Source organism: Bicyclus anynana, chromosome 20 (assembly GCF_947172395.1).
Source record: "Bicyclus anynana chromosome 20, ilBicAnyn1.1, whole genome shotgun sequence".
NCBI classification, from domain to species: Eukaryota; Metazoa; Arthropoda; class Insecta; order Lepidoptera; family Nymphalidae; genus Bicyclus; species Bicyclus anynana.
Genome location: NC_069102.1, coordinates 12873285 through 12899236, shown reverse-complemented (window position 1 = coordinate 12899236; position 25952 = coordinate 12873285). Strand labels below are relative to the sequence as shown.

The following is a 25952-nucleotide window of genomic DNA, read 5'->3' as shown; positions in this document are numbered from 1 at the left end:
CTAATTAGGTATCTCAATCGGCCCAGCCGGGGTTTGAACCCATGATTTCCGTCTTGTAAATCTACTGCCGTCAAAGCTAAAGGTAGAATAAACTTATAACTCTTCCAAGAGCTTTCTGACCTCAGGTGAGAATGCAGTCAAGGATGACTTTGAATAAAAAACAATAGGAAAACTTGATGACGATTGTCCTAAATTTTTACAAAACATGAAAGTAAATATATGCTTAATATCACGTAGGCATGGAATAGGTATACCTAAAACATTTATATATTATGTTTAAAAGGAAATACCAATATGTTGTAACATCCTCGTATTATTGTACAAAAATGGAGATTTTCTATAAATAGTTCAACCACACGTGAAATTCCTTAAAACACCTTCACTGCGGGACGAGGTCAATTGACCTCGTAGGTACCTATCACGTCCTCAAGAGGTACGAAGTCGATGGACCTAGTATCGCACCACTGATTGTTTTAGTACGAGGTCAAAAAACCTCGTACCACACCAGGGGAATACGTACATTTGTTTTCTCTACACTCTTTAACCCGACACGCTGGACACAAGTTCTCTATTTGGAGATATTCTCTTTGCAACACGAAGTACGCTAACTGTGGTCCTCATAAAAAGGCTGAAAGTCACTCAGCGAGCGATGGAGCGAGCTATGCTTAGAGTTTCTCTGTGTGATCGAATCAGAAATGAGGTAGTCCGCAGAAGAACCAGAGTCACTTACGTAGCTCAGCGAGTCGTAAAACTGAAGTGGTGATGAGCAGGCCACATAGTTTGAAAAGCCAATGGACATTGGGTTCCCAAGGTGCTGGAATGGCGACTCTACTATAAAGCGGACATCAAGCGGATTGCAGGGAGCCGCTGGATGCTGGCGACTCGAAACCGTTGTGTTTGGAAGTCCATGCAAGAGGCCTATGTCCAGCAGTGGACGTCCATCGGCTGGTAATGATGATGATGATGCAAAAGTTGTATTTTGATCTAAAAGGGTCACAGAAAGTGTATCTTACAGTGCAAGAAACTACTGAGAGATTCTAAGCGATTCAGGCGCCTCTTTAGTATTACGCAGGTACTCGTTCTGAGTTATTGTTGAGATTCCAAAGGAAACTAGCGAGCCATAAATACTCGGTTACGACGTTTGCCGGCGGGAAGGCGAAAGGTTATCAATAATCTTCAAAAAGATCACTTGATTCAACAGAGACGAATGCAATGTTTACGTTTTACCGACTTTAAAAAGATGGTTCTGTAAATTTAGGATCCGTGACGATATATTTCGTAAACAGTATAAGACATTGTAGAACAATAACGTCAGAGTTAAAACAATGCTCTCTATTACGTCCCGACGCAATGACGGAAAGAGCGATTTGTTACTGTTAGTGATCTATGTCGGTATGAATATTATAATATATTATATATAATTTCGGCTATTTGTCGACATTTGTCTCTCTCTCGTAATTAATACGAGATAAGTAATTTTGTACGAGTACGAAGTACCTACTGTATTTGATCCCAATGTATAAATGTATTTATGTAAACAATAATATATTATGTTAGTAAATATTTTTTTAAATTTTAATTCTGCTGATTTTATGGATATGATAGAGAATTTTCATGATTTGACCCCATTAGATTAGAGAGATTAGAGACCCATTGATGATTTTTTACACAACTGATGAGTTACTTAATGACCAGGTGTTTGGAGGCCATTGGATCAGCTTCCTTCACACAGCAAGTAAAACTAGAAATCGTAAAATTATAATACGGTATGATTTTTAATAGAGCAATTGTCGAGTTCTTAACCGACTCTTCTCAGCAGAAGAAGCTTCCAAATTGGTGGAAAACTCTTTTTAGAGACCTGTGGTGGAAATACGCAACGAATTTTGATACGGTTTTTAACAATAGATAGTGATTCAAGAGGAAGGATTGTACGTATGGTATTCCAAATAAGTGGTTTAGGGTTTTCACGTAGAGGAAGTCGCGAGCGTCCGCTAGATTAAAATATTTTAACTATTTGTAACCTATTATACTATGCCATCACATAATTATGCTATGACGTAAAAATTAAATAATATTAATTATTATAAACTAAGAAATTCTTATTAAAAATATCTCTTCATTGCATAAAGCTATCCATCTTCAACTGAGATGCATAACTTAAGATCTACGTATTGGATAATTGTGTAGAGTTATTCATTATCAGAATCAGATATCGTTTTAAATATAGTAACTTAGTAACGTCAGTAGAGTAGGTAAATAGTTGTAGCTTTGATCTCTATAATATAAAAATCAATTGCTAAATGTGTTGCTAATTCTTTTTTTTTAGAATATTCTTTGAAGTACGACGATGGTTTTTACGGAGATTTTTTTAGGGTAGGGGTAGGGTAGGGATAGAGTAGGGAAGGATAGGGGTAGGGGTAGGGAAGAAGCACACGTAAATCAAAGCGAAGCTTGACCGGGTCCGCTAGTATTTTATAAAAATAACAATTAATACCTATATAACTAGCTAAATAGAAGAATCGAGCTATGCTTGGGGTTTCTCTGCGTAATCGAATCAGAAATGAAGAACCAACGTCATCGACACAGCTCAATGAGTCACAAAGCTGAATTCGGGGCACATAGTTCGTAGAGCCGATGGACGTTGGGGTCCCGAAGTTCTGGAATAGCGACCCCGCATTAGAAAGCGTAGTGTTTCAATTCACTGAAAACCTTACCAAATTTTAAAGGTACACAATTAAACCTATCTCATGAAAATATTTCCAGTAGTTAGTAATTTAGAGTTTATCGTAAAGACAGACGTAGCGGAGAACTGTTATTTATTATATGCAAGATTTTTTCAGTTGTATGAAGCTGAAAAAAAGAAAAAACTCAGGAAGAGCTTTTTAGACTTAAAAAGTTTTTTCTTTTTTTCATTACCATTCATTTGACAAAGAGTGACGCAAAATTTCTTATGGACCGCCGATGTCTTGCAATTTGCAGATATTCAAGAAAAGGAAGTACAAGATCGAATAAAATAACTCCCGAGCCCTCATCCAGAAATATATATCCTAATTCCTATCCGATGTCCATGTTGTATCCTAAAACTAATCTTCCGGCAATAATACTCGCTTTGCATTGGAAGTTTGCCAAATTAGAGCATAATACAAGTTTTTATTTCGTATCAAGGAATAAGGATACAGAACGAGTTTTTACTAGCAGCGAGGTGAAGCCGGTGAAACCTATATCAAAAAAAAAGCCACGCGTCTCCTTGATATCCGCTACAAACTTTTTTCATAATTTGTATTTAAAATTTAACACTAACAACAATTACGCAAATTAATATATTAATCAATAATTACCAATAAAAAAGTACTCCATCTTATTTCTTTAGTTTTTGTGAACAGTTTTTAAATTATTTAAAAACAGACGCCATTTTTCTTGAATAACATTGAAAATTAATGATGCCAATTGCCAGATGCGACACTTCGTGTGACTCGAGAATGTGTTCGTTGTTGAATATTGTATTTGGAACGACTACGACACCGTCGTAGTCATTCCAAAAATCATACGTTTTTCGCTCTATTATTGTTTAATCTGTGTCACGTATTATAATAATTAATAATATTACTTTTTTTAGAAATAAGTACTTAAGGTAAGGAAGGAAAAAAAATACCTAAGTTTAATTGACTAAAACTAAAAGAAATAAAAATATCTTACTATATTTAATTTTATTTTTATAAAATTTTAATAGTGTTTTGCAGCATTGTTGTAAATTTAAAAAAAAAAAACAAATAAATAAATAAGAGAAAAATTACCGCCATCTAGCGTCGAGTAGTGACAACAAAATCAAAGGTGTCGGTAACATTGTTATCGTCGCGTTCAAAATATCAATTTATTTCATTAGAAAGCTGTAAATTAAATTGTCCGTCAACGTTGTATCTGTTATAATTAATTACAAAGCGGACTATTTATAAGTTTGGACTAGAAATTCATACTTGCGTTACAATCTCTTGTTTGTAATAATTTATATCCGTGCCACTTACAATAACTCAAACTGAGGTAGGTAATACACGCTAGGATAATGTACGTATAGTAAGTGACTTGTAAGTTAAACTATGCAGAGTAACATATTTTTGATTGTTAGCGCTGTACGCTAAGAGATGCCATGAGTAACCCACAGATTAATCAATAATATATAGATGGAGCGTACGGAATACGACGGTTTTCGTTTACGGAATTCGTTTTTGAATTTCGTATCCGTGACAGGTAGGTACGACACCGTCATGTTCCGTACACTACATCTGTATATTATTGATTAATCTGTGTTTATAGAGGTGAGATTTGGTTTTGCGTATGACATCGAGAACTAGGTACACGAGGGAATGAATTTTATTGTCAATTTTCCCATAAGTACGAATTTTATTATGTAAAGATAATTTTTCAGAAAAGTAAATTATTTAAATGGGTTTTATTTTTCAAGAAAATAATTAATAATAACCAACTTCTGAGCAGACCCTACACGTCACAAAATGGCGGAAAGTTATTCTTATTTGGAACGCATAGTGCAGACTCCATGATGACTCAGCGGCGTCCCCATGCGTGCGTCATACAAATTATATCATATTAATACGTACGTACAGATGCATTTCAATGTAGGCGCCATTTAACTAACCTACCTTCTCTGAGTACTAATAAATTCCATTCTTTGAGTCATTCCCATTAAGAAGAATGTATCTTTACCATATTTCTTTCTGTACAGTTAAAGATGTCTGAAAAATAAATGTAAGTAAGTATAAAATATGCGCCACTTCGATTAAGAATAAGAATAGTTTATTTGACAAACTCAGTAGGTAATTACAATGTCCTGGTCCTTAAACTAGGTAAGTCTAGTAACGTGTCTTATGGCCAGTTTCTTCATCGTAAGTAACAGTCAAAGTAACGTCATAAAGCAAAAGTGACGGTCTTAATCACGGAAAAATAAAGTCTTCTTTACTACTTACTACTTTTACTGTTACTTTAGCTTTACATGAAGAAACTGGCGGTTAAGGGCCAAAATCGGCTCTGACATCTGACAATATTGGGATCGACTGGGATATTTTATATATTTTATATTATTTCGTTTACGCGGACTCGAAGTTTGTAGCATACTTTAAAAAAAAAAAAAAAGAATATTTGCCATATCTTTTAAATGTGACCAATATTTCTATTCCCCTCCAAATAGCCGGGAAAGACTGTATTAGGAGTGGGTACGTAATATACCAACGGGGCGGGGATCGAACCACCACCCCTCGGTGATGAGTCCGACCTCTCCTACCGTTGAGCTATTGAGGCTATAGTTCTTACTTTCGACGAAGTTATTTCTGTATATGCGTTCCTAAAGTGGCACATTTAAACAATGAAATAAATGCAAGCGAGACACATGTTACTGAATTTTCATTATTTCACGCGATAGTGTACCTACCAGTGCTTGCTCTGTCGTTAAAAAAAATATAACTAGAACATAGAATACTACTCATAATAGTAGTACGTACTCAGATTACTTGGTCGCTAACTAGGGGTCTCTTAAGGCCATGCAACGCTCGGCTATACTCAGACCATTCGCATTTCTGCATGTCGTTATCAACCCATATACAGCTCACTGCTGAGCTCGAGTCTCCTCTCAGAATGAGAGGGGTTAGGCCAATAGTCCACCACGCTGGCCCAATGCGGATTGGCAGACTTTACACACGCAGAGAATTAAGAAATTCTCTGGCGTGCAGGTTTCCTCACGATGTTTTCCTTCACCGTTTTAGACACGTGATATTTAATTTCTTATTTTTTCGATTCGAACCCACACCCTCCGAAATTGGAGGCAGAGGTCATATCCACTGGGCTATCACGATCTCTGCATGATCGGATCAGAAATTAGGTCATTCGCAGAAGAACCAAAGTCAACGAAATAGCTCAACGAGTCGCGAAGCTGTCGTGCCAATGGGTGGGGCTCACAGTTCGAAGAGCCGATGACCGTTTGGGCCCCAAGGTACTGGAATGGCGACTCTGCACTTGATGATGATGATGATAACACAGGTACATAATCGTAAGTACCTGGAGTGACTATTCCATTCGCCATAAGGACGACTACATAGTATATATTGTAAAACGAGTCACGACGTAAACTGCAAAATTATCTACCGTCACGACAAAGTGTGAACGCGGTCTAAGTAGCGCCCCTATAGATCTATTAACCTTGACGCAACACTTAACCGCAACCTCTGCAACTATTAGCATTTATTTATAACTCCCGCAACCAATAAATCTGCTACCGAACTGATAGCAAAGTGTTATGTTTCCTTTCTTGACACTTCTAATTGAAAATTTAATACTTTATTCGTTCGTACGAGTAAATTAATACGTTTTCAAGCGACTATCGCATGACGTAGGCAGAGAAATAAATAGACGACTGATTGGAGAACTGTTTCCAGTTAACAGAATGCTTATTATATTTTGTCGTAATTTTAACATCATCATCATAAAAAAATATTTCTATTAAAGATGATGATAATGATAATAATGATAATCTAAAATATTTTAATAAATTTTTTCAACCGCTGTATCACGAAAATGGCAATACTTATGAAAAAAAGTACAAATACATTTTTTGTAGAAAATCAGATGATCTACAATTTTTATCTGAACTATTTTTGCTGTAAAACTCACCGTTAATCTTAAAAACGTAAAAGACCTATTTTTGCAATCTTTCACCATCAACAACTTTTTTCACAAGGGGATAGATGGGGACTTTTCACAATTCATTTATAATAGTATTCTGAAATTTAATAGCAATTTTTAGCTTTATGCGAATTATTGTAACCTTCAAAGTCTTGTTTGAATGGATTAACCACTTTTCACCAATATAACCGATCAGCCAATCGCGAAGTTGAAGTGGCAATAGTAAGAGCATATTATATGACATAATTTAAAGAGCCGATGAACGTTGGAATCCCAAGATGCTTGAATGGTGACCCCGCACCGGCAAGCGCAGTATTAGTCGACCCCCCATTAAGTGATTTTGACATCAAGTGGGTAACGGGCAGACGCTAGATGACCTGATGAAGCGGCTCAAGTCCATCAACTGATGATGATGATGATTATTATGATGATGATGATGATGGTGATGGTGATGAGGATAACGATATGATGAATCATAAGTAAAGAAAACTACGCACCGAATCTAATTTTTACGTTTTGCAGATCATTGAAAATTACTCAAGAACACTAAAATTACAATGCACCTAGACATAAACTTATTTTCAGAGATCGGCATTTTTTTTTAGAGTAAGAATACAATAAGAAACTTAGGCTAACTTACCCTAATAGTAATAGTATAGTATACAAATCATGCCCACGTGGAATGGTGGCAAGAATACTGGCTGCATTTCCGCGCTGGACAGCCAGGCGGACAATTTATATTTTTGTGTTCCAGTTTACTGTAAATTGTTGTCATTTATTGTCCAAATAATTAAAATGATAGAATTAAATTTAAATATTATATTTTAACTCACAAAGTTAATTTTATTCGTAAAAAAAAAACTAGCGAAAAATGAGCCAGCCCTTCTGTCACCAGTCGAGGCAATTAGCCGCAATTAAAATATATAGGTTATGTCCCTTTGATTTTACATAAATAGATATATTATCACCATTGTTTATTTGTAGGAGTAGGTGTATTAACCATAGCAATATAATAATTAAAATAATAATTGTAACATAAGAGTATATACCTAACAATGATGCACAATAATATTGTTAATAATATAAAGATAACATTCCATTGGCTATTATGGTGTTGTTGTTTACAAAACACGCGGTTTCGTTAGTGTTCACTAAGAACGGATTTTGCGACAGGGCCGGATTAAAGAGGTCTAAGAGCGGACGTTCCGCAGAAGAACAAAAGTCACCGACATAGCTCAACGTGTCGCGAAGCTGAAGTGGCAATGAGCGGGGCACATAGTTCGAAGAGCCGATGACCGTTGGGGTCCGCACCAGAAAGTGCAGTGTTGATCGACCCCCCCACTAGGTGGGCAGACGACATCAAGCTTGTCGCAGGGATTCGCTGGATGCAGGCTCAGTATCGTGATGTTTGGAAGTCCCTACAAAAGGCCTATGTCCTGCAGTGGACGTCCATCGGCTGACATGATGATGATGATGATGATGAAGAGCGGATGATTTTGGCTGGTGTGAGGCTTCTGCCGTGGCTAGTTACCACTCTACCGACAAAGACGCCAAGCGATTAGCGTTCCGGTACGATGTAGTGTAGAAACCAAGAGTTGTGGATTTTCATCCTCCTCCTAACAAGTTAGCCCGCTTCCATCTTAGATTGCATCATCACTTACTATCAGTTGAGATTGTAATCAAGGGCTAACTTGTATAGAATAAAAAAAAATGTAATCGCGGGCGTCCGCTAGTTTGCTATATGCAAAACTATACGTCCATAACAAGTTTTGTATCTAATGAGGATATTAGGTACTTGATATTATAAATAATGGCGACCTCGACCTCCACACAAGAGGGATGTCACTAAATGAGGAACAAGATAATTTCACGTTATGAAACTAATCACTTCACTCATTTAAGAGGTGTGTGATATCAGGCACAAGTGACTTATCCTTTTCTTTACGAAACCGACCTGTTTTTAGGGTTCCGCAGTCAACACAGTTAGTTTTTATAATGGTTTCGTTATTTCGGCTTTCTCAGAATGTACGCGGTTTAGCTCAGAGACTATTAGCACCTACTATAGCTTGGCAACTTCGTTCGTAACACTCCCGATGGTCCGCGCGAGCCGGAGGGCGTGTAGCGATAAATGAAAAACCCACGACTGATGCACCTCACTTCCCCGCACGCACGATTATTTCCGCGCAGTCGTTCCCCCCGTCGCCCGCATACCATGGGAGTGGCATAATCGAACTTGTCCGGACTATATAAGACATAAGTACGTATGTAGATTAAATACGCCTAAAAACTCGTAGGTACAATAATGCCTTGAAATTTTTTTTTTTACCTTGTGGGTTTGTTAGTACTTTTTTTTTACTTCAAAAAAGTGCTACTTTTTGTTAGAATCAACCCCTCACTCTTTGCCAGCTAAACGGTTAATTATTATGGATAGTCACGTGAAAGAAATCGTAAAAAGTAGAAATTGAAATTTAAAGAAAACAACCAGAAATCAACATTCTTTCTGCATTGTTGTTGTACAGCAACGGAACCCAAATTACGCGTGGCCCGACACGCGATTGGCCGGTATTTATGTTTATTAAACCAAATAATCAAATTAAGATTCTAAGCCCACCTGATGTGAAGTAGAAACCTTACTACATCCTACCTTTTAAGTTGAAAACCTGTTACAGGCGATGATTTTGAACTTTACTTAAAAAATAAATAAAATTAAATTGTATTATATATTATTATTTGAACTATTTTACATTTTTTTATGTAATATGTATACTGGGTGCTTTTACCTTTATTAAAAATCATTATTATATATTATTATTAATATTTACGAGTACATCAGGGTATTTGCTTATTTTTACACCAATTAACTATTTTTAATCCAAGTAAAAAAACCGAAATGACGCAGCATAAAAAACCGATGTAAATCGTGACCCCAACATGCAAAAGCTACTAAAACGTGACCAGAATACGTAAATCAATAAAACAAGTAGTTAGTTTCCTACTAACGGATGCTCGGACATGCCCTGTGGTTGCGCTAAACGCAGTAATTGCTGTGGAATAGTAATTTTATAGTGAATCACTATCAACAAATCTGGTTAGTGTCTTTTGGATTTTCCTTTTTTGAGGAAAACTGTTAATCTGTTGTGATCTTATCTCATCATCATTTTATTAAAGTTAAGTATTTTTCAGTCCAAGATTCTCATAGCCTTAGGAATAATTTTTTTTATTCTTTACAAGTTAGCCCTTGACTACAATTTCAACCGATGGTAAGTGATGATACAATCAAAGATGGAAGCGGGCTAACTTGTTAGGAGTAGGATGAAAATTCACACCCTTTTTCGATTTCTGCAGGACATCGTACGGGAACGATAAATTGCTTGCCGGTACGTTTTTGTCGGTAGAGTGGTAACTAGCCACGGCCAAAGCCTCCCACCAGCAAAAATTCTCACAAGGCGTCTAGAACACTCGGCTTTAGATGCAGTAGGTGTGAATCGGGATCGTTTAACCAATTTGCCGTCATCTATTGTGTGTGATAAACAATTATCAGTTGACTACGGAACCCTAAAAAGTAAAATAATGTCATATTATGTTTCGCGTTCACATATTGAACAAGCAACTGACTGACACACAATGTTTATTTTTAAAAGACTCGTGTTCTTGTACTTGCATTGTGAAAGTTATGTTATAATAATAAATAACTTGTAAAAAATAAAAGCCTATTTTAATGGCCGGCTACAGGCCTTCGTCTTTATGGGGGTAGGAAACATGGAGTGTTCTCCCACCATGCATCTCTTAAGCGGGATCGCGGAATTACGCTGAGTTAATTATGATGAGATTGCAATCATGGACTAACATATTGTGTATGCATCACATCACATCACATCACTCTATCACACTTCACATCATATAAATGCGAAAGTTTGTGTGTAAGTATGTATGTTTGTTCCTCCTATCTGCAGCGGCTACTAAAGCGATCTGACTGAAATTTGGAATGGAAATAGATTTTACTCTGGATTAACACATTGGCTACTTTTCATTCCAGAAAAATCCATGGTTTCTGCGGGTTTTGTGAAAAACTGATTCCACGCGGATGAAGTCGCAGGCGTCCGCTAGTTAAGTAATATGTTTCAGTGATTAAGACGTACCACGTAAGACGATATACCACATCTTAACCACTGAAACATAGAGGTATTTGCTAACGTAATAAGGCTTACGTATATTGGTTTTCCTTAAAGACGACAACATGATACCATGCTATTCCACCAGAGCACGCCAGTTGTAAACAGGTTCCAATGAGAATTTCTTTACAAAATCAATAAATTATTACATACCGGTTCATTTAACGATGTCTGCGAATTCATATTAACAGTAAAAACCTCTGTACTGACTGTCGGCTTTACTGTATTACATTTGCTGACACAATCCAAGGCACCCATTGTAAAACACACAAAACACGAAGAAATAACTTAAAAAACACCACTTTCACACTTATATTTTGTAAATAATTAGACACTTGTTAATATTTAATTGAATATTGTTGAAAAAATACGAAATTTAACACTTCAAAACGATTTTTTTTATAAATTACGATCAAATCGCACAAATTGATATTTTACTTGAAAAAATTGATGGAAAACTGTATTATTGTTTAGTTTTTAGTTAAAAACTATTAAAAATACCGTATTTAAGATCGAAATGTGTGACTTAAGTGTTCCTACTTGTGATATTGTCGAAGGACTGACTCAAAGAGTAAGTGTTGGACTGACTTGACAGTTGCGTATGGCGCGCGCGCCGTCCATGTATCGAGAGACGACTGGATGTGGCATATTCACTGCATATAAATGAGATAAGGAAGCAAAGGTATCGAGCGAGTTTTCTCAGGTTTTCAGGTTGTTTGTGCGGGTATAACGAAACTGGTAATTCCGATATGTGGACTTTTGGTTTGTGACGTCATTCGTCAGAACCTACTAGAGAATTTTGACATTGTCATGTTGGTGGGTCTATTTAAGGAGTTCTAAGCTCATTACGTACTCATTACGAGTAAAACGTGATAGTCCAGTAGATATGACCTCTGCCTCTGATTCCGGAAGGTGGTGGGTTGAATCCGGTCCGGGGCATGCACCTCCAACTTTTCAGTTGTGTGCATTTTAAGAAATTAAATATCACGTGTCTCAAACGGTGAAGGAAAACATCGTGAGGAAACCTGCATACCAGAGAATTTTCCTAGTTCTCTGCGTGTGTGAAGTCTGCCAATCCTCATTGGGCCAGCGTGGTGGACTATTCGCCTAACCCCTCTCATTTTGAGAGGACACTCGAGCTCAGCAATGAGCCCGAATATGGGTGGAATAAGGTTCAATCGTTGCGGCGTTAAAGAGTAACAAACATCCAAACATACATCCAATAATTCATACAAACTTTTGCGTTTATAATATTAGTAGGATACATCGCTTGACTACGCCGCAGTCTAGAGAGCTATACCACTTCGTTTAACAAGTAATCCACGGTCGCCTTTCGCCGTGAGTCACGCGGCACGTAACACTGCGTATAGTCACAGTGCTCGCACCGCTGTAGGTCACACAACCTTCTCTGAGCCAATATCTCAGAAATACTACATGGAATGCGGAAACCCTTAAAAATTTAATTATAAGTTCTTCCTTACGATTGTCTTTTTGAAAAGGTTTTTCGTGTTTTAAATTTTTGCGTTTCATCATCGTTATACGAATCACTCTATCAGGGTTCCTACCGTAGGTCTTCTGTTTCTTTCGTCACCCAATCTTGTCGCGTGGGTTCGTCGGCTTTTCGCGGATAATATATAAATTATTACATATTAACAAAGGTATTCAATATTAACAAAGGTAACAAAGTCAGAATCGACTGTATTAGAGAGAGCTTGAAGTTGAAGAGCTCACAATTTACTTCGCTTCATAAAAAGTAACGAAGAGTTAGGTAGATAAATATGTAGGTACATAGTTGACCGCTAACCTTCACTAGTAGAAGAAAGGAGAATTGATGATCGAATCATGAATGACGAGATCCTTAAAGCTACCGAATAACCTCAAGGAGACGCTAAACAGTGATTTCAACTTATGTTGCCAAGGCTAACATTTCTATGGAAGTTGGGGTCCCATTGCGTTGCAAAAAAGTTAGCAAAAAAAAATATTGTGGCATGTTTACAATGTTCGCAAGTGTATCTGGACAGAACAATTATTGGTTTCATACAACCGTTTCTAGTTTATGATAACAGAAATGAGATAATGATAAGACCGTGATAAGAGCATATCAGAACGTTGTGACATGTGAATCACTTGATCTTGACGGTTAAATATAGTGCATGCAAATAACTAGGTATATAGGTACGAGTAATAGTACAAAAAACAATAATATTCAAAAATACATTAAAAAAACATATAAGCCGACTACGTAAAAATGTCGTCAAAAAAGGACGAAACGAGAAAATATTTCAGATAGAGATCGAGAAATGCATAGGTACAAAAATAGTCAGGGCCATTTATAGGCCTTATTTTATCCCCGTATCCACGGGAACGGTAACTATGCGGGTGAAACCGTGGTGTTGTGCTAGTAATATTGTAAAGAGGTAAAGTTTGTAGTAAGGGCTCTAATCTATGGATGTACAAAACCAATTATGAAAATCCTTTTACCAATGAAAACCACGTTATTTTTATATATCATATTTTATCCCAGTATTCCCACAGGCACAGGAACTACGCGGGTTAAACCGCTGGGCGGTAACTAGTAATTATTATAAAGATGTAAAGTTTGTGAGATTGTCGGGGTAATTTATGGATTTACAAAAATTTATTTTGCAAATTCTTTTACCACTATATAGCCACGTTATTTATGAGTATCATAGGCTATATTTTATTCCCGTATTCCCGTGAAAAAATACTCTTTGATCCGGCATCCTATGTGACTTCGAATAACGAATTAGGTAGAGAGGTAGACCACGTATAATAGACATCACGTTATCGCCATCATCATCATTATCAACCCATATTCGAGCTCACTGCTGAGCTCGAGTCTCGTCTCAGAATGAGAGGGGTTAGGCCAATAGTCCACCACGCTGGCCCAATGCGGATTAGAGAGAACATCATGTTATTACTCGTAATGTTATTGTATTATCATGAGTCAGAATATTTGTGAAAATATTTCGATATCTACTATTCATATGAAGCACGATGAGTCACGGTTCATATCATTGAGATCAACGATCTCCAGGTATAAGCATACCTAGAAACTGGAACACAAATGCTGCTTGGCGGCATAAATGCTTAAGTTTCGTGGTATTTCTTGCCGATATATTTCACGAAAGGCCAACTTACGAAGTTAATTCATCCTTAATGCTAAATTTGTAACCTACTTCAAAATAGGAGGTTCTGTATTAAAATTATGTACTATGTTGTACTCGTATTTACTTTGACAGTATTTTTTTTTTTTTTTTACTCTTTACAAGTTAGCCCTTGACTACAATCTCACCTGATGGTAAGTGATGATGCAGTCTAAGATGGAAGCGGGCTAACTTGTTAGGAGCAGGATGAAAATCCACACCACCTTTTGGTTTCTACACGGCATCGTACCGGAACGCTAAATCGCTTGGCGGTACGTCTTTGCCGGTAGGGTGGTAACTAGCCACGGCCGAAGCCTCCCAGCCACAGTAGACTTAGTACCTTACTAAATATGCGATTTTTAAAAGATCTACAGATTTTATCTGGATTAAGGACTTTTTTATTAAATGCATATTTTTTTGATGTATCACACTAATATTTTAAAGGCGTTTGTGTGACTATGTTTGTTCTTCCTTTCCTTTCCCGCTGCTACTGAAGCGATTTGGCTGAAACTTGAAATGGAAATAGATTTTACTCTGGATTAACACATAGACTTTTCATACCGAAAAAATCCATGGTTCCCGTGGGATTTGTGAAAAATTGAATTCCACACTGCGTCCGCTAGAAAATTATAAATTAATGTTGAAAACTCTTTTGAAATATGTAGATAAGCTTTGTATATTTAACTGCTTCACTGACAGTGATTTGACACTGATTTTTTAAATCATAATACAAACAAATCAAAATTAAACATTAACAGTATTGGAATAATTTATTTATCAACACAATATAAAAGGAAGTACATACATAAATTATACAACAAAATATTAATTAATTACAATCATAAATAAACCATAGAAAGTACAATGAACATTCCACACATCAAGTGTTACGAGGAGCAAGCGGTGGATGCTGTGGTGGGCATTCTCAACAGAGCTCGAGAGATGCTGGGAGAGAGGCAGACGTTGAAGCAGCTTGCTAGTTAGTACATTCCATCATTAGCATAGTAAAGTTGGGGTCCCAAGGAGCTGGAATGGTGACCCCGCACGAAGCGCCAGCGCGAAGCGAAGTTGGTCGACCAGGTGGACTGACGACGTCAAGCGAGTCGCAGGTATTCGCTGGATGCAGGCGGCTCAGTATCGTGATGTTTGGAAGTCCCTACAAAAGGCCTATGTCTTGCAGTGGACGTCCATCGGCTGATATGATGATGATGATGATGATCATCAGCATATCCATGAGCTCATTGGTTGGCAGTCGTGACGGGTAGCAGCAACAGTGATTGTACTATCACAGGTAGAGGTAGAGGAAACACCTCGAGCAGGTCCCAGGACTTGTGACCTCCCCTGCTTAATATGTTCTCCATGTCCACACTAAACAATTTATGATTAATATTTAGTAATTATCTACACCACAAAACATTATCGCACAAAGGCGACTTGCAGCGTGTACGGTCCGGTCCGGTACGATGTGTAGAAACCGAAAGGGGTGAGGATTTTCATCCATCTCTTACTTAACAAGTTAGCCATATTCCATCTTAGATTGCGATGATGCAATCTAAGATGTAAGACAGAATCTCATTTTCTATAAGGAGGAAGGTCTGGCCTTGTAGTCGTCATCAACCCATATTCGGCTCACTGCTGAGCTCGAGTCTCCTCTCAGAATGAAAGGGGTTAGACCACCACGTTAGTCCTCCACGCTGGCCCAATGCGGTTTGGCAGACTTCACACACGCAGATAATTAAGAAAATTCTCTGGTATGCAGGTTTCCTCACGATGTTTTCCTTCACCGTTTGAGACACGTGATATTTAATTTCTTAAAATGCACACACTGAACTGAGGTGCATGGAGGTGCTGTTGGAGGTGCATGCACCGGACCGGATTCGAACCCACACCCTCCGGAATCGTAGGCAGAGGTCATATTCACTGGGCTATGACGGCCTTGTAGTAGGAAATGAAAAAAGTCTTATAACGATGATGATACTCAATGACTACAATTAGCAAAATTAAATATCTCAGAATTATTGTTATGTGGCTCGGAAAACCTGGTCTACACTCGTCCATTGTCTTCCAGTAAGCCGTGATGCTTTGTCGCCTCCAGCGAAGGTAGCCCTGACATCTCTAAAGTGCCCCTTAGCTATTACAAGTGAGGAACTGATAAAGAACACCATAGAGAAGAAGTGGAAGCTCACGGAGAACTTGATGTACATTCTGAAATATATGGGAATCTCGAAAGATGAGGGCGCTGTGTATTATTATTTTGAGGTAAGAATTACTTCGTTGGTTTAGTGATCAAGTGTTTTCATTGTAAGATTTAGTGGTGCTTTTGAATCATGAGGTCGTGATTTTGAGACCTGGATCAGGCTGTGAAATATTAACTGTTTCTTTCTTCCAAGAAATTCTACGTAGCAGCTGATTGGTGCTGGAATATTGGTGCTGTTACAGCCGTGCGAGTTGAGTCGCGAGGCTGAAGTGGCAACGGGCGGGGCAAGTTCGCAGTGCCGATGGAAGTTGGGGTCCCAAGGTGCTGGCGACCCCGCACTGGAAAGCGTAGTGTTGGTCGATCCCCCACTAGGTGTACTGCCGACATCAAGCGAATCGCTGGATGCAGGCGGCTCAGGATCGTGGTGTTTGGAAGTCCCTACAAAAGGTCTATGTCCTATAGTAGACGTCAGTCGGCTGATATGATGATGTACAGCCCTGCGTCGTTAAGCTATCGAGCGCTGTCTGATAGTGATCGTCATAGAATCAATGGCTTGCCTCATGAAGAAATTAGACCGCATCATTATCATTTAAAATTGACAGTGTTCGTGTCGTATCACAAATTACCCCAAGCATGCCAACTCTATTGGAGCAGTACGGTAAACGTAAGCTCTAAATCGTTTTTTCTAGAAGAAGGGAGGCCTGACTCTATATTGAACCATTGTAATAGGTAAAATGTTCATTGTAAGATTGAGCGTGTTGTACAGTGGCATACTTCGTTGACATGGTGGTCTGCACTAAACTTTTTGCCACAGGCGGGGCAAAACGAAGCAGACGTGGGTTCTTCTTAGAGGTCTCGGACCCCGACAACAAGGACAAAAAATGTTGAATTAATAAGCTATTGTATTTAACTCTTTGTTATGTTTTTTTTTTCGTGTCAAAAAAGTCACCCAATATAGATCGCCTGTCGCCGATCTAAAAAACACGCTGCAGTTGTGATCATGTTCTATATCCATAAATCGATAATTTATCAAAGGTAAACTTCAGTGGGGTGCTCATTTAGAGAAACTATCGGGTAAACTTATCTCAGCTGCTTTTGCAGAAAAATGCCACAGTAATTTCGAATTTCGAAAAATTTTCTCTATGGTAATAGCAATGCAGCGCTTCTTTTACTATTAAATATTGACTTATTTCCATTATCAACATATTTCAGGCGGTGTTCAGTCAGCCTACAGCCGCGTATCCGATACCCCAAGCCACGGCGTCTGTGTTCTTTACATTACAGGACAAGCAAGTCGAGCCTCCAGAGGTCAGAGGAGTGCCAAAGGTAATGGAACCCCAACATCCATCGGCTTTTCAAACTTACCATTATGGGCCTCATCCATTTCCACTTCAGTTTCGCTTCTCACTGAGCAATATCGGTGACTTTGGTTTTTCTGTGGATCTCCTCATTTCTGATTCGATCATGCAGTGATACTCCGAGCTCTATCGCCCGCTGAGGAACTCTGAGCCTTCTTATGAGGCTCATAGTTATCCCATAGCTAGAGCCCTTGTTAAATTCAGTGACGTTCATTTCGTAGTTGCAAAAAATGACTGCCTATCCTCAGACTCATTACGAACCTATCCAAAGACTACCCTAGATAAAGACCTTGTACATGCCACTGCCTGTATTCTGTATATTCTAGATTAGTCTCAATCACGTAGTTCGAACACTGCGATAAAATATAGCTTATGACGAACAAATTACGTGGCTTTCTATTGGTAGAAGAATTTTCAAAAAGAAGTAGATCCAGAGATTAACTACAGCTTAAGAAACTGTACCTCTTTACCATCAATCCATCAATCATATCAACCGATGGACGTCCACTACAGGAAATAGGCCTTTGGTAGAGACTTCCAAACATCATGATACTGAGCCGCCTGCATCCAGCGAATACCTGCGACTCACGTGATGTCGTCAGTCCACCTGGTGAGGATCGACCAACACTGCGTTTTCTAGTGCGGGGTCGCCATTCCAACACCTTGGGACCCCAAATATCTTTATAATATTTAATTTTAAACTCCCGAAGCAAAAAGAGGGGTGTTCTAAGTTTGACGTATATGTCTGTATGTCTGACTGTAGCTCCCGAGGGATGAAGTGATTTCAATTTACATTTTTTTTTGTATTATAGTTTACTTTCATGCGAGCGTTTTTAAACATGTTTGATGAAAATTGGTTGAGCCGTTTAAAAGTTGTGGGGGGTGAAAGTGGGAAAGAACAACCAAATATCTACATACTACTCCATACAGGTACTCGAGTGGGGTCTCAAATGAAAGCGCACTGAAAGAAAATATTGATGACTTGATCGAGAGTGATTGATTGATTGTGAGTGAGACAGTGAGAGTTGATTGATGTAATTTCATTACATTCGAAAGTTATTTTTAATTTTCAATTTTATATTATTTATTCTAGATGATGTTCCGCATAGAAGGCCAGGTGACTGACCACGACATACGCTATGTGACGCTGGTGGCTGATTGGATCCTATCGGTGCTGCAGATGAAGATCAAACTCTTCCGCAGGATCGAGAGCTTGCTTATGTTTTGATTAATTTACTTACATGAATATACACTATGTTCCAAACAAAGTTGTCCAGATTTTTAGGGTTCCGTAGTCTACAAGGAACCCGTAAAGTTTCGCCATGTAAGTCTGTCTGTACGTTGGTCCGTCTGTCAGTGGTTTAGCGCAGATACTATAGATATCATTACTAATAGAAAGTTCAGATACTATTACTAATAGAAAGTTTTAATTTAACAAGAGTAGGTAGGTACATTAAAATGTGAACAAAGTCGAAAAATATTGTTTTTGGCTACATCCCCAACAAGTCTCTTTGGTCTGACGGTCTCCGTGGCGCAGTGGTATGCGCGGTGGATTTACGAAAACGGAGGTCCTGGGTTCGATTCCCAGCTGGGCAGATTGAGATTTTCTTAATTGGTTCAGGTCTGGCTGGTGGGAGGCTTCGGCCGTGGCTAGTTACCACCCTACCGGCAAAGACGTACCGCCAAGCAATTTAGCGTTCCGGTACGATGTCGTGTAAAAACCAAAGGAGTGTGGATTTTCATCCTCCTACTAACAAGTTAGTCCGCTTCCATCTTAGACTGCATCATCACTTACCATCAGGTGAGATTGTAGTCAAGGGCTAACTTGTCAAGAATAAAAAATAAAAAAAAAGTAAAGTGGGGATGATTTTTTTTTTTACTCGTTTGTCTCTTACTGGAAAAACAATGGGCTGTATGAAGAAGCAAAGCTTCGAGATCCATTCGATTGAGATGATCTTCACATAACCTATTAAAGTACCCAACTACCCACAAATGTATTTTAAAATGAATCACAAATATGCATTCTCAGAACTACAAACTAAAAACACGGATGCCTATAATAATTAATTCAAATTAGATTTATCCTTGAAATATATTTACGGCAGCGTTTGCAAATATTTTTTATAAATAATGTTTGTGGTTTACATGAGGTATTCGTGATAACAATCATTAGCTGTTAATTAATTTTAATTGCCAATAATTTTGATTTTATCAGTAGTTTACATGGTAAAGGGATTGACTCATTCAAATTTTAAACAAGTTTGTTTGAAAGGAAGACCACACCAGAAGGCTAATTCACTATCTTTGACGTGTGCTAGTTGACATATCGTCGTCATCAACCCATATTCGGCTCACTGCTGAGCTCGAGTCTCTTCTCAGAATGAGAGGGGTTAGGCCAATTGTCCACCACGCTGGCCCAATGCGGATTGGCAGACTTCACATACGCAGAGAATTAAGATAATTCTCTGGTATGCAGGTTTCCTCACGATGTTTTCCTTCACCGATTGAGACACGTGATATTTAATTTCTTAAAATGCACACAACTGAAAAGTTGGAGGTGCATGCCCCGGACTGGATTCGAATCCACACCCTCCAGAATCGGAGGCAGAGGTCATATCCACTGGGCCATCACGGTTCTAGTTAGGTTAGTTGATACAAAATCAATTTTGTCAGTTGATTTAATGTTTATTTTAAAAAGATAAAGATTAAAAATCAAAATAGTGAATAGGGCAGCAAGGTCATTAGTCGCATTCGGCCAATTAGAGTTCGAGCCGGTTGACAGACAAAACGGCATGGGTTGTGTCATGGATAGTGGTCACGGCTGTATATAATACTACCTGACGCCGCGCAGTTTCACCTGCGTGGTTCCCGTTCCCGTAGGAATATGGAGATAATATATAGCCTATAGCCTTCCTCGATAAATGGGCTATCTAACACTGAAAAAATTTTTCAAATCGGACTAGTAGTTCCTGAGATTAGCGCGTTCAATCAAAAACAAACAAACTCTTCAGCTTTATAATATTAGTAAAGACGTGTTAGTAAGTTGATATAAGTATACTGGTAAGATCGTTGATCTGCTGCTGAATGCATTTTATCATGTTCCTGGCACTTTTTCGTTAGTTTTAATGATACTTTGTTGATATATTTCGATTGCTTTTGAAAAAGCTTTTCAACCGTGAACAGACTCTATATTTGAATTTGACTTTTTGATATTTTTCAATCTATCCAATGTTTTTTATTTTCACATTCACTGTATTTTACACTAATGTTTTATTTATATAATCGATACATAATATAGAAATAGAGAAGAGCTAACGATTGAACTAAAACAACATCGTAGAGTGTCTGAAAATTTTTGGTACTAAATTACACATGTTCATTCCAATTCCGGAGTCTTTAAAAATAATTACTATAACTTGAACATTCGTGAGCCTCGTTTTAAATATAGAGGCCATTATTTATATATTTACAAGCGATTATCGCACCCTCATGAGTGACAATGCGGGTGATGGTTTAAACTGAAATTGGTTTACTGACAAATTGATATGCTTCATTAGATCAGGGGTTGATTTTTTGGAGTAATCATTGCGCAATTGGTTAAATATATTTATTGTTCCTGATAATTGTTGATGAAAATTTAATTATAGACCTTATATAATACCTCCATAGAGTATATAGATCAATCACCAGTGGGCGATGGGTGTATTGTCGTACTTTTCACTTGGATAACTCAGATTAATATTAGTGAATTTCTTTATTTTATTTTAACCGACTTCAAAACTGTATGTATGTTTTTTTTTATGTATGTCCAGAGATAATTCTGTCATTTATAGACCGATTTTTGACTTACTTAGAAGGAAAATTAAAATAAAGTCATATTTAAAGTTTATAGATGATTTAGCTTCATTTATTTTGAAATTTCACTACATAAAACTAAATAAAAACATACAGTCCAGGCTTTTTCTTTTTTATGTAGGTACTCGATGTAGAAGTCGATAAGTAGGTAGTAAAATCAATAGAATGAAACTGCTACATCTGTGACTGTGTTTGCGTAACACTGGACCACTTTCACTTCTATACGTTTATAATGTTATGCATTCACAATATGTCACATCAGGGCGTTCACAAGGTTTTTAGCTAGGGTAAGCACTGTAATATTATACTGGTCGCCGTTCCGCACTTTGGGACCCCAACGTTCATCGGCTCTTCGAACTATAGTCCATAGAAAAGTTACATTTGGGGTTGCGTTTTTTAGAGGACGCAATTTTATTTTTTTGCTGTGAAGCTAAAACCAAGTTTTTGAAAATAAGGGTTGAAATGGTTTTTACGATAATATATCTCGTAAACTATTTATCTGATAAAAGAAATTTGTTAATATTTTTTTAGCAAATTATATTTTCTACAACTTTGGTTCAGTAACTTTTTGTCGTAGAACAATAAATAAAGAAGGAATTTTGGAAGCTAAGATGTCGCGGAGTTTCCCAAACGCTGCCCAGCTGACCTGGATTCGGCGGTTCAACTCTTTCTTGAAAAGTAGCTACCTAACTGGAATGTGTATCCTATCTATGCTTATATATATTCGTCTACATTTATTCGATTACAATTTATTACAAAATAAATTTAGCGCAGAGTCCTCAACAATAACTGGGGGAAGCGGTACATGAGCTTCGTCATGATCTTCGTTTTACTCTTGTTAATTTTTAGGCCCACACGTTGAGAAACTCTGCTGAGCATGGTACCAAGGTCATCCAGAGTCTCTGCCATAATGACTACATCGTCGGCAAACCGTAGTTGAGTGATGTACTCACCATTGATGTTGATGCCAAATCCGTTTCAGTACAGAAGCTTAAAGGCGTCTTACAATGCGGCACTAAATAGTTTCGGGGAGGTTATATCTCCCTGCCGCACTCCTCGCTGCAATTGTATCGTAGTCTGATCCTGTATACGGACTGACATAGGGACGCTTTCATACAAATACTTCAACACCTGAATGTACCTGTAGTCGATCCGGCATTTCTGTAAAGAAGAAATTTCCACCGAATCGAAGGCTTTCTCATAGTCCACAAACGCTAAGCAAAGTGGCTGGTTATACTCTTCGGTATTCTGTATAACCTGCCGCTGCGTATTTATGTGGTCTATGGTACTTAAGCCTGCTCGGAAAGACGTCAAGAGATTTAGCGTTTCATGACGATGTCGTGTAGAAACCTAAAAGGGTGTAGATTTTCAACCTCCTCTTGACAAGTTAGCCCGCTTACATCTTAGCATCATCACTTACCATCAGGTGTAGTCGAGAGCATATAATATTCTTACATGGCGCCATTTGTCCAAAACAAAAAAAAAAGATTTACCTAACGGAAACGTGATGCTATAGAGTTATAAATGATTTTCTCTCAAACAATAGTTGTTTGTATTGTTGTAGACTATTGATTCATTCCGGTTTTGTACGTGACTGCTGGGTATTTAAACAAAATCAAAATGGCGTTAGTGAAATTGTAGACGACTAGCTGACGCCGCACGGTTTCACCCGCGTGGTTCCCGTTCACGTAGCAATTGTCATTATCAACCCGTATTCGGCTCACTGCTGAGCTCGAGTCTATTCTCAAATTGAGAGGGGTTAGGCCAATAGTCCACCACGCTGGCCCAATGCGGATTGGCAGACATCACACACGCAGACAATTAAGAAAATTCTCAGGTTTCCTCACGATGTTTTCTTTTACCGTTTTGAGACACGTGATATTTAATTTCTTAAAATGCTCACAACTGAAAAGTGAGGTGCATGCCCCGGAACGGATTCAAACCCACACCCAGAATCAGAGGCATATCCACTGGGCTATCTCGGCTCAGGGATAATATATAGCCTATATAGCTTTCCTCGATAAGTGTGCTATCTAACACTAAGAGATTTTTTTAAATCGGACCAGTAGTTCCTGAGATAAGCGCGTTCAAGCCAACAAATAAACAAAGTCTTCAGTTTTATAATATTATATTAAATACACTTTAAATAATATTGTGAAAAATGTAAAATGAAAAAACCAAAGTAAACTTCTTCCATTCTCATCAATCCTTTCTTAGGAGTTCGTCGGTTTAAGGTACTATTTGCCTATATTGAGGATATTTTGGATTGGTCCAGGAATGTTCGTCTTGGTCTATCCCTTTAACATTTTCCATTCATTTCCTCGTTATATGTTCAGGCCATCTTCACAGCGTACTTTTCTCGATTTTGATAAAGCTATAAAAAGTAAAAAATATACTTTTTAAAAAATCTCTCTTTATATTTAAAAATTCAGACAGTCGAACACTCATTCACTTAAAACATTTCTTTTGTTTTAACCACCTCCATTATACAAAAAAATAACTTTAAAACAAAAAAAAATAAAGCTTTTTATTTCTATGAGGCTCTATGAGGCTCTACCTGGGAAGGTGAGTCACCCTGCGAAACCACGTTTCGCGCTAACCGTGGCTTAATGACCTAAACCTGTCATTCTGTCAGTACGCTACGATAGTTTGCGCGCGCGCACGTTTCCCACAATAGCATTATCAAAACGTGCGATATTTAACGCTAAATATTGAATTAAAAGTGATTTGATAATAACAGTTTAATTATCATATTTTTGTAAGTGTATTTAACCAAGTGTTGCTTACTTTTCTAATAATAATACTTGTTGTTATTCGCATTGAATAACTGATTGTTGAATGAAAAATGTGATATTTTAATATGATATAAAGTGGTTTTAAATATAGAATCAAATTAGATGCGGTCCGTTAGTTATATATGTGTTTAGCATTTATCTGTGTTTGATTTGCAAAGGTATTACAACGTACAGCCAAAAAAACGTTCTGTTAGTGCATAATTTTGGAACTGGCGTATTGAAATGAAAATTAATGATGCGTTCAGTTTACACAAAGTTTGAATTTAGAACTGTCAAAAAGTGTTTGAGTTAAAGTGTGAAGAAGTGTTCTTAAGTGTTTTAGTGAAATGGTGCGTACTTATAGGGTTGTGAAGTGCTTCAGGATGCCGAAGAGATCGAAGGTGGTCCCTGCCCCTAGCGGGGAGGGGGTATTCACTATTGACATGTCATCGACTTCTACATTGGATATCGCCGTAAGTGTAGAATAGAAATCTCTACTTGATACACTAACTTTACATATCATATCTGTTCATTTGAATTTGCATTTTAATACCTTAAGTTAAGGTTTATATTTGTGTATCAATATACCTTGAAGTAAGGCTACTTCACCGCGATGTCTACGGTGAAGTTTTTTCAACCAATCACAGCTGTGTATTTGGTATAACGTATGGGATGAGTTTTAGGATACCGTAAAGAACCTTTATAGTCTTTAAATTCAAATTTAATAAGTAAAAAATGCAGGAAGAAATATTTTTTATTATCCTTAGGGACTTCTTGATTAAGATAATAAAATAACAAAGTGATAAGGCCGCCTTTTGTAATATACCTACTTCTCTTCTGTTTCTCTTTCATTGTTTGTTATTTTCTCATGTAATGAACATTAAAGAGTAGGTATCTACTGTACTATCCGTAAATTAATAAATAAACTTGCTATGGCTTTCTACTTACCATTATGCTTGTTTTGTTACCGCTAAAAAAATATCTATACGAGTGAATTTTTAGTATTAAGAATATGTTTGAGACAAATCGTTATCAACCCATATTCAGCTCACTACTGAGCTCAAGTCTCCTCTCAGAATGAGAGGGGTTAGGCCTTAGTCCACCACGCTGGCCCAATGCGGATTGGCAGACTTCACACTCGCAGAGAATTAAGAAAATTCTCTGGTATGCAGGTTTCCTCACGATGTTTTCCTTCACCGTTTGAGACACGTGATAATTAATTTCTTAAAATGCACACAACTGAAAAGTTGGAGGTGTTTGCCCCAAATTATATGTTATTATAGTATGAGACAAATCACAAGGCATTTATTTGCTGTGACAAGGCAGACTGGGTACTTATTTAATGAAAACCTACGTTATTAATTAATTATGTAAAAATGTTGATCACCTACCACGCTGTGAACAGTGTAAACACTTGCTAGACTGCTCTTAACCTTGAATACGCACTCGTTTCTGTACACTTAATAAAACCACTAAAACCTTAATTACATATCTGACAAGCCATTTTAAACTCTCGTCTCATGATTATAAAGTCCATTTTAAATGTCTGTCTCAAAAAGAAAATATTGTTGAAGGCATAAACGTTCGAGTAAATGTTTTAATAATATGATCGAGCTATATCGGTGCTAAAAAATTGTAAATTAAATTGACAAGTTTTTTTAACAAAAAAAAAGGTAACATACATTCTTGATTGGGCTATTCACCTTTTTGACTGCCTCCGTGGCGCAGTGGTACTGGTATGC

General features: G+C 37.6%; 3 protein-coding genes across 3 annotated transcripts in view; 2 read left to right on the top strand and 1 right to left on the bottom strand.

Annotated features, from left to right (window-relative positions):
- LOC112047669 (phospholipid phosphatase 2) overlaps nt 1–11496 on the bottom strand; it is a 38550-nt gene extending 27054 nt beyond the window's left edge. The window contains exon 1 of the mRNA XM_024084861.2: nt 11013–11496. Coding sequence (XP_023940629.1) covers nt 11013–11117 — 105 coding nt within the window. The 5' untranslated portion in view covers nt 11118–11496. The remainder of the gene's footprint in view (nt 1–11012) is intronic.
- A 3394-nt stretch (nt 11497–14890) lies between these two features.
- LOC112047658 (uncharacterized) lies at nt 14891–18809 on the top strand. The gene is made up of 4 exons (XM_024084846.2): nt 14891–15005; nt 16095–16285; nt 17436–17549; nt 18675–18809. The coding sequence occupies exons 1-4, from the start codon at nt 14891–14893 to the stop codon at nt 18807–18809; spliced, it is 555 nt and encodes a 184-aa protein (XP_023940614.1).
- A 5270-nt stretch (nt 18810–24079) lies between these two features.
- LOC112047679 (phospholipid phosphatase 2) overlaps nt 24080–25952 on the top strand; it is a 108349-nt gene continuing 106476 nt past the window's right edge. Inside the window, exon 1 of the mRNA XM_024084879.2 lies at nt 24080–24683. Within this exon, the coding sequence (XP_023940647.1) occupies nt 24558–24683 (126 nt within the window). The 5' untranslated portion in view covers nt 24080–24557. The remainder of the gene's footprint in view (nt 24684–25952) is intronic.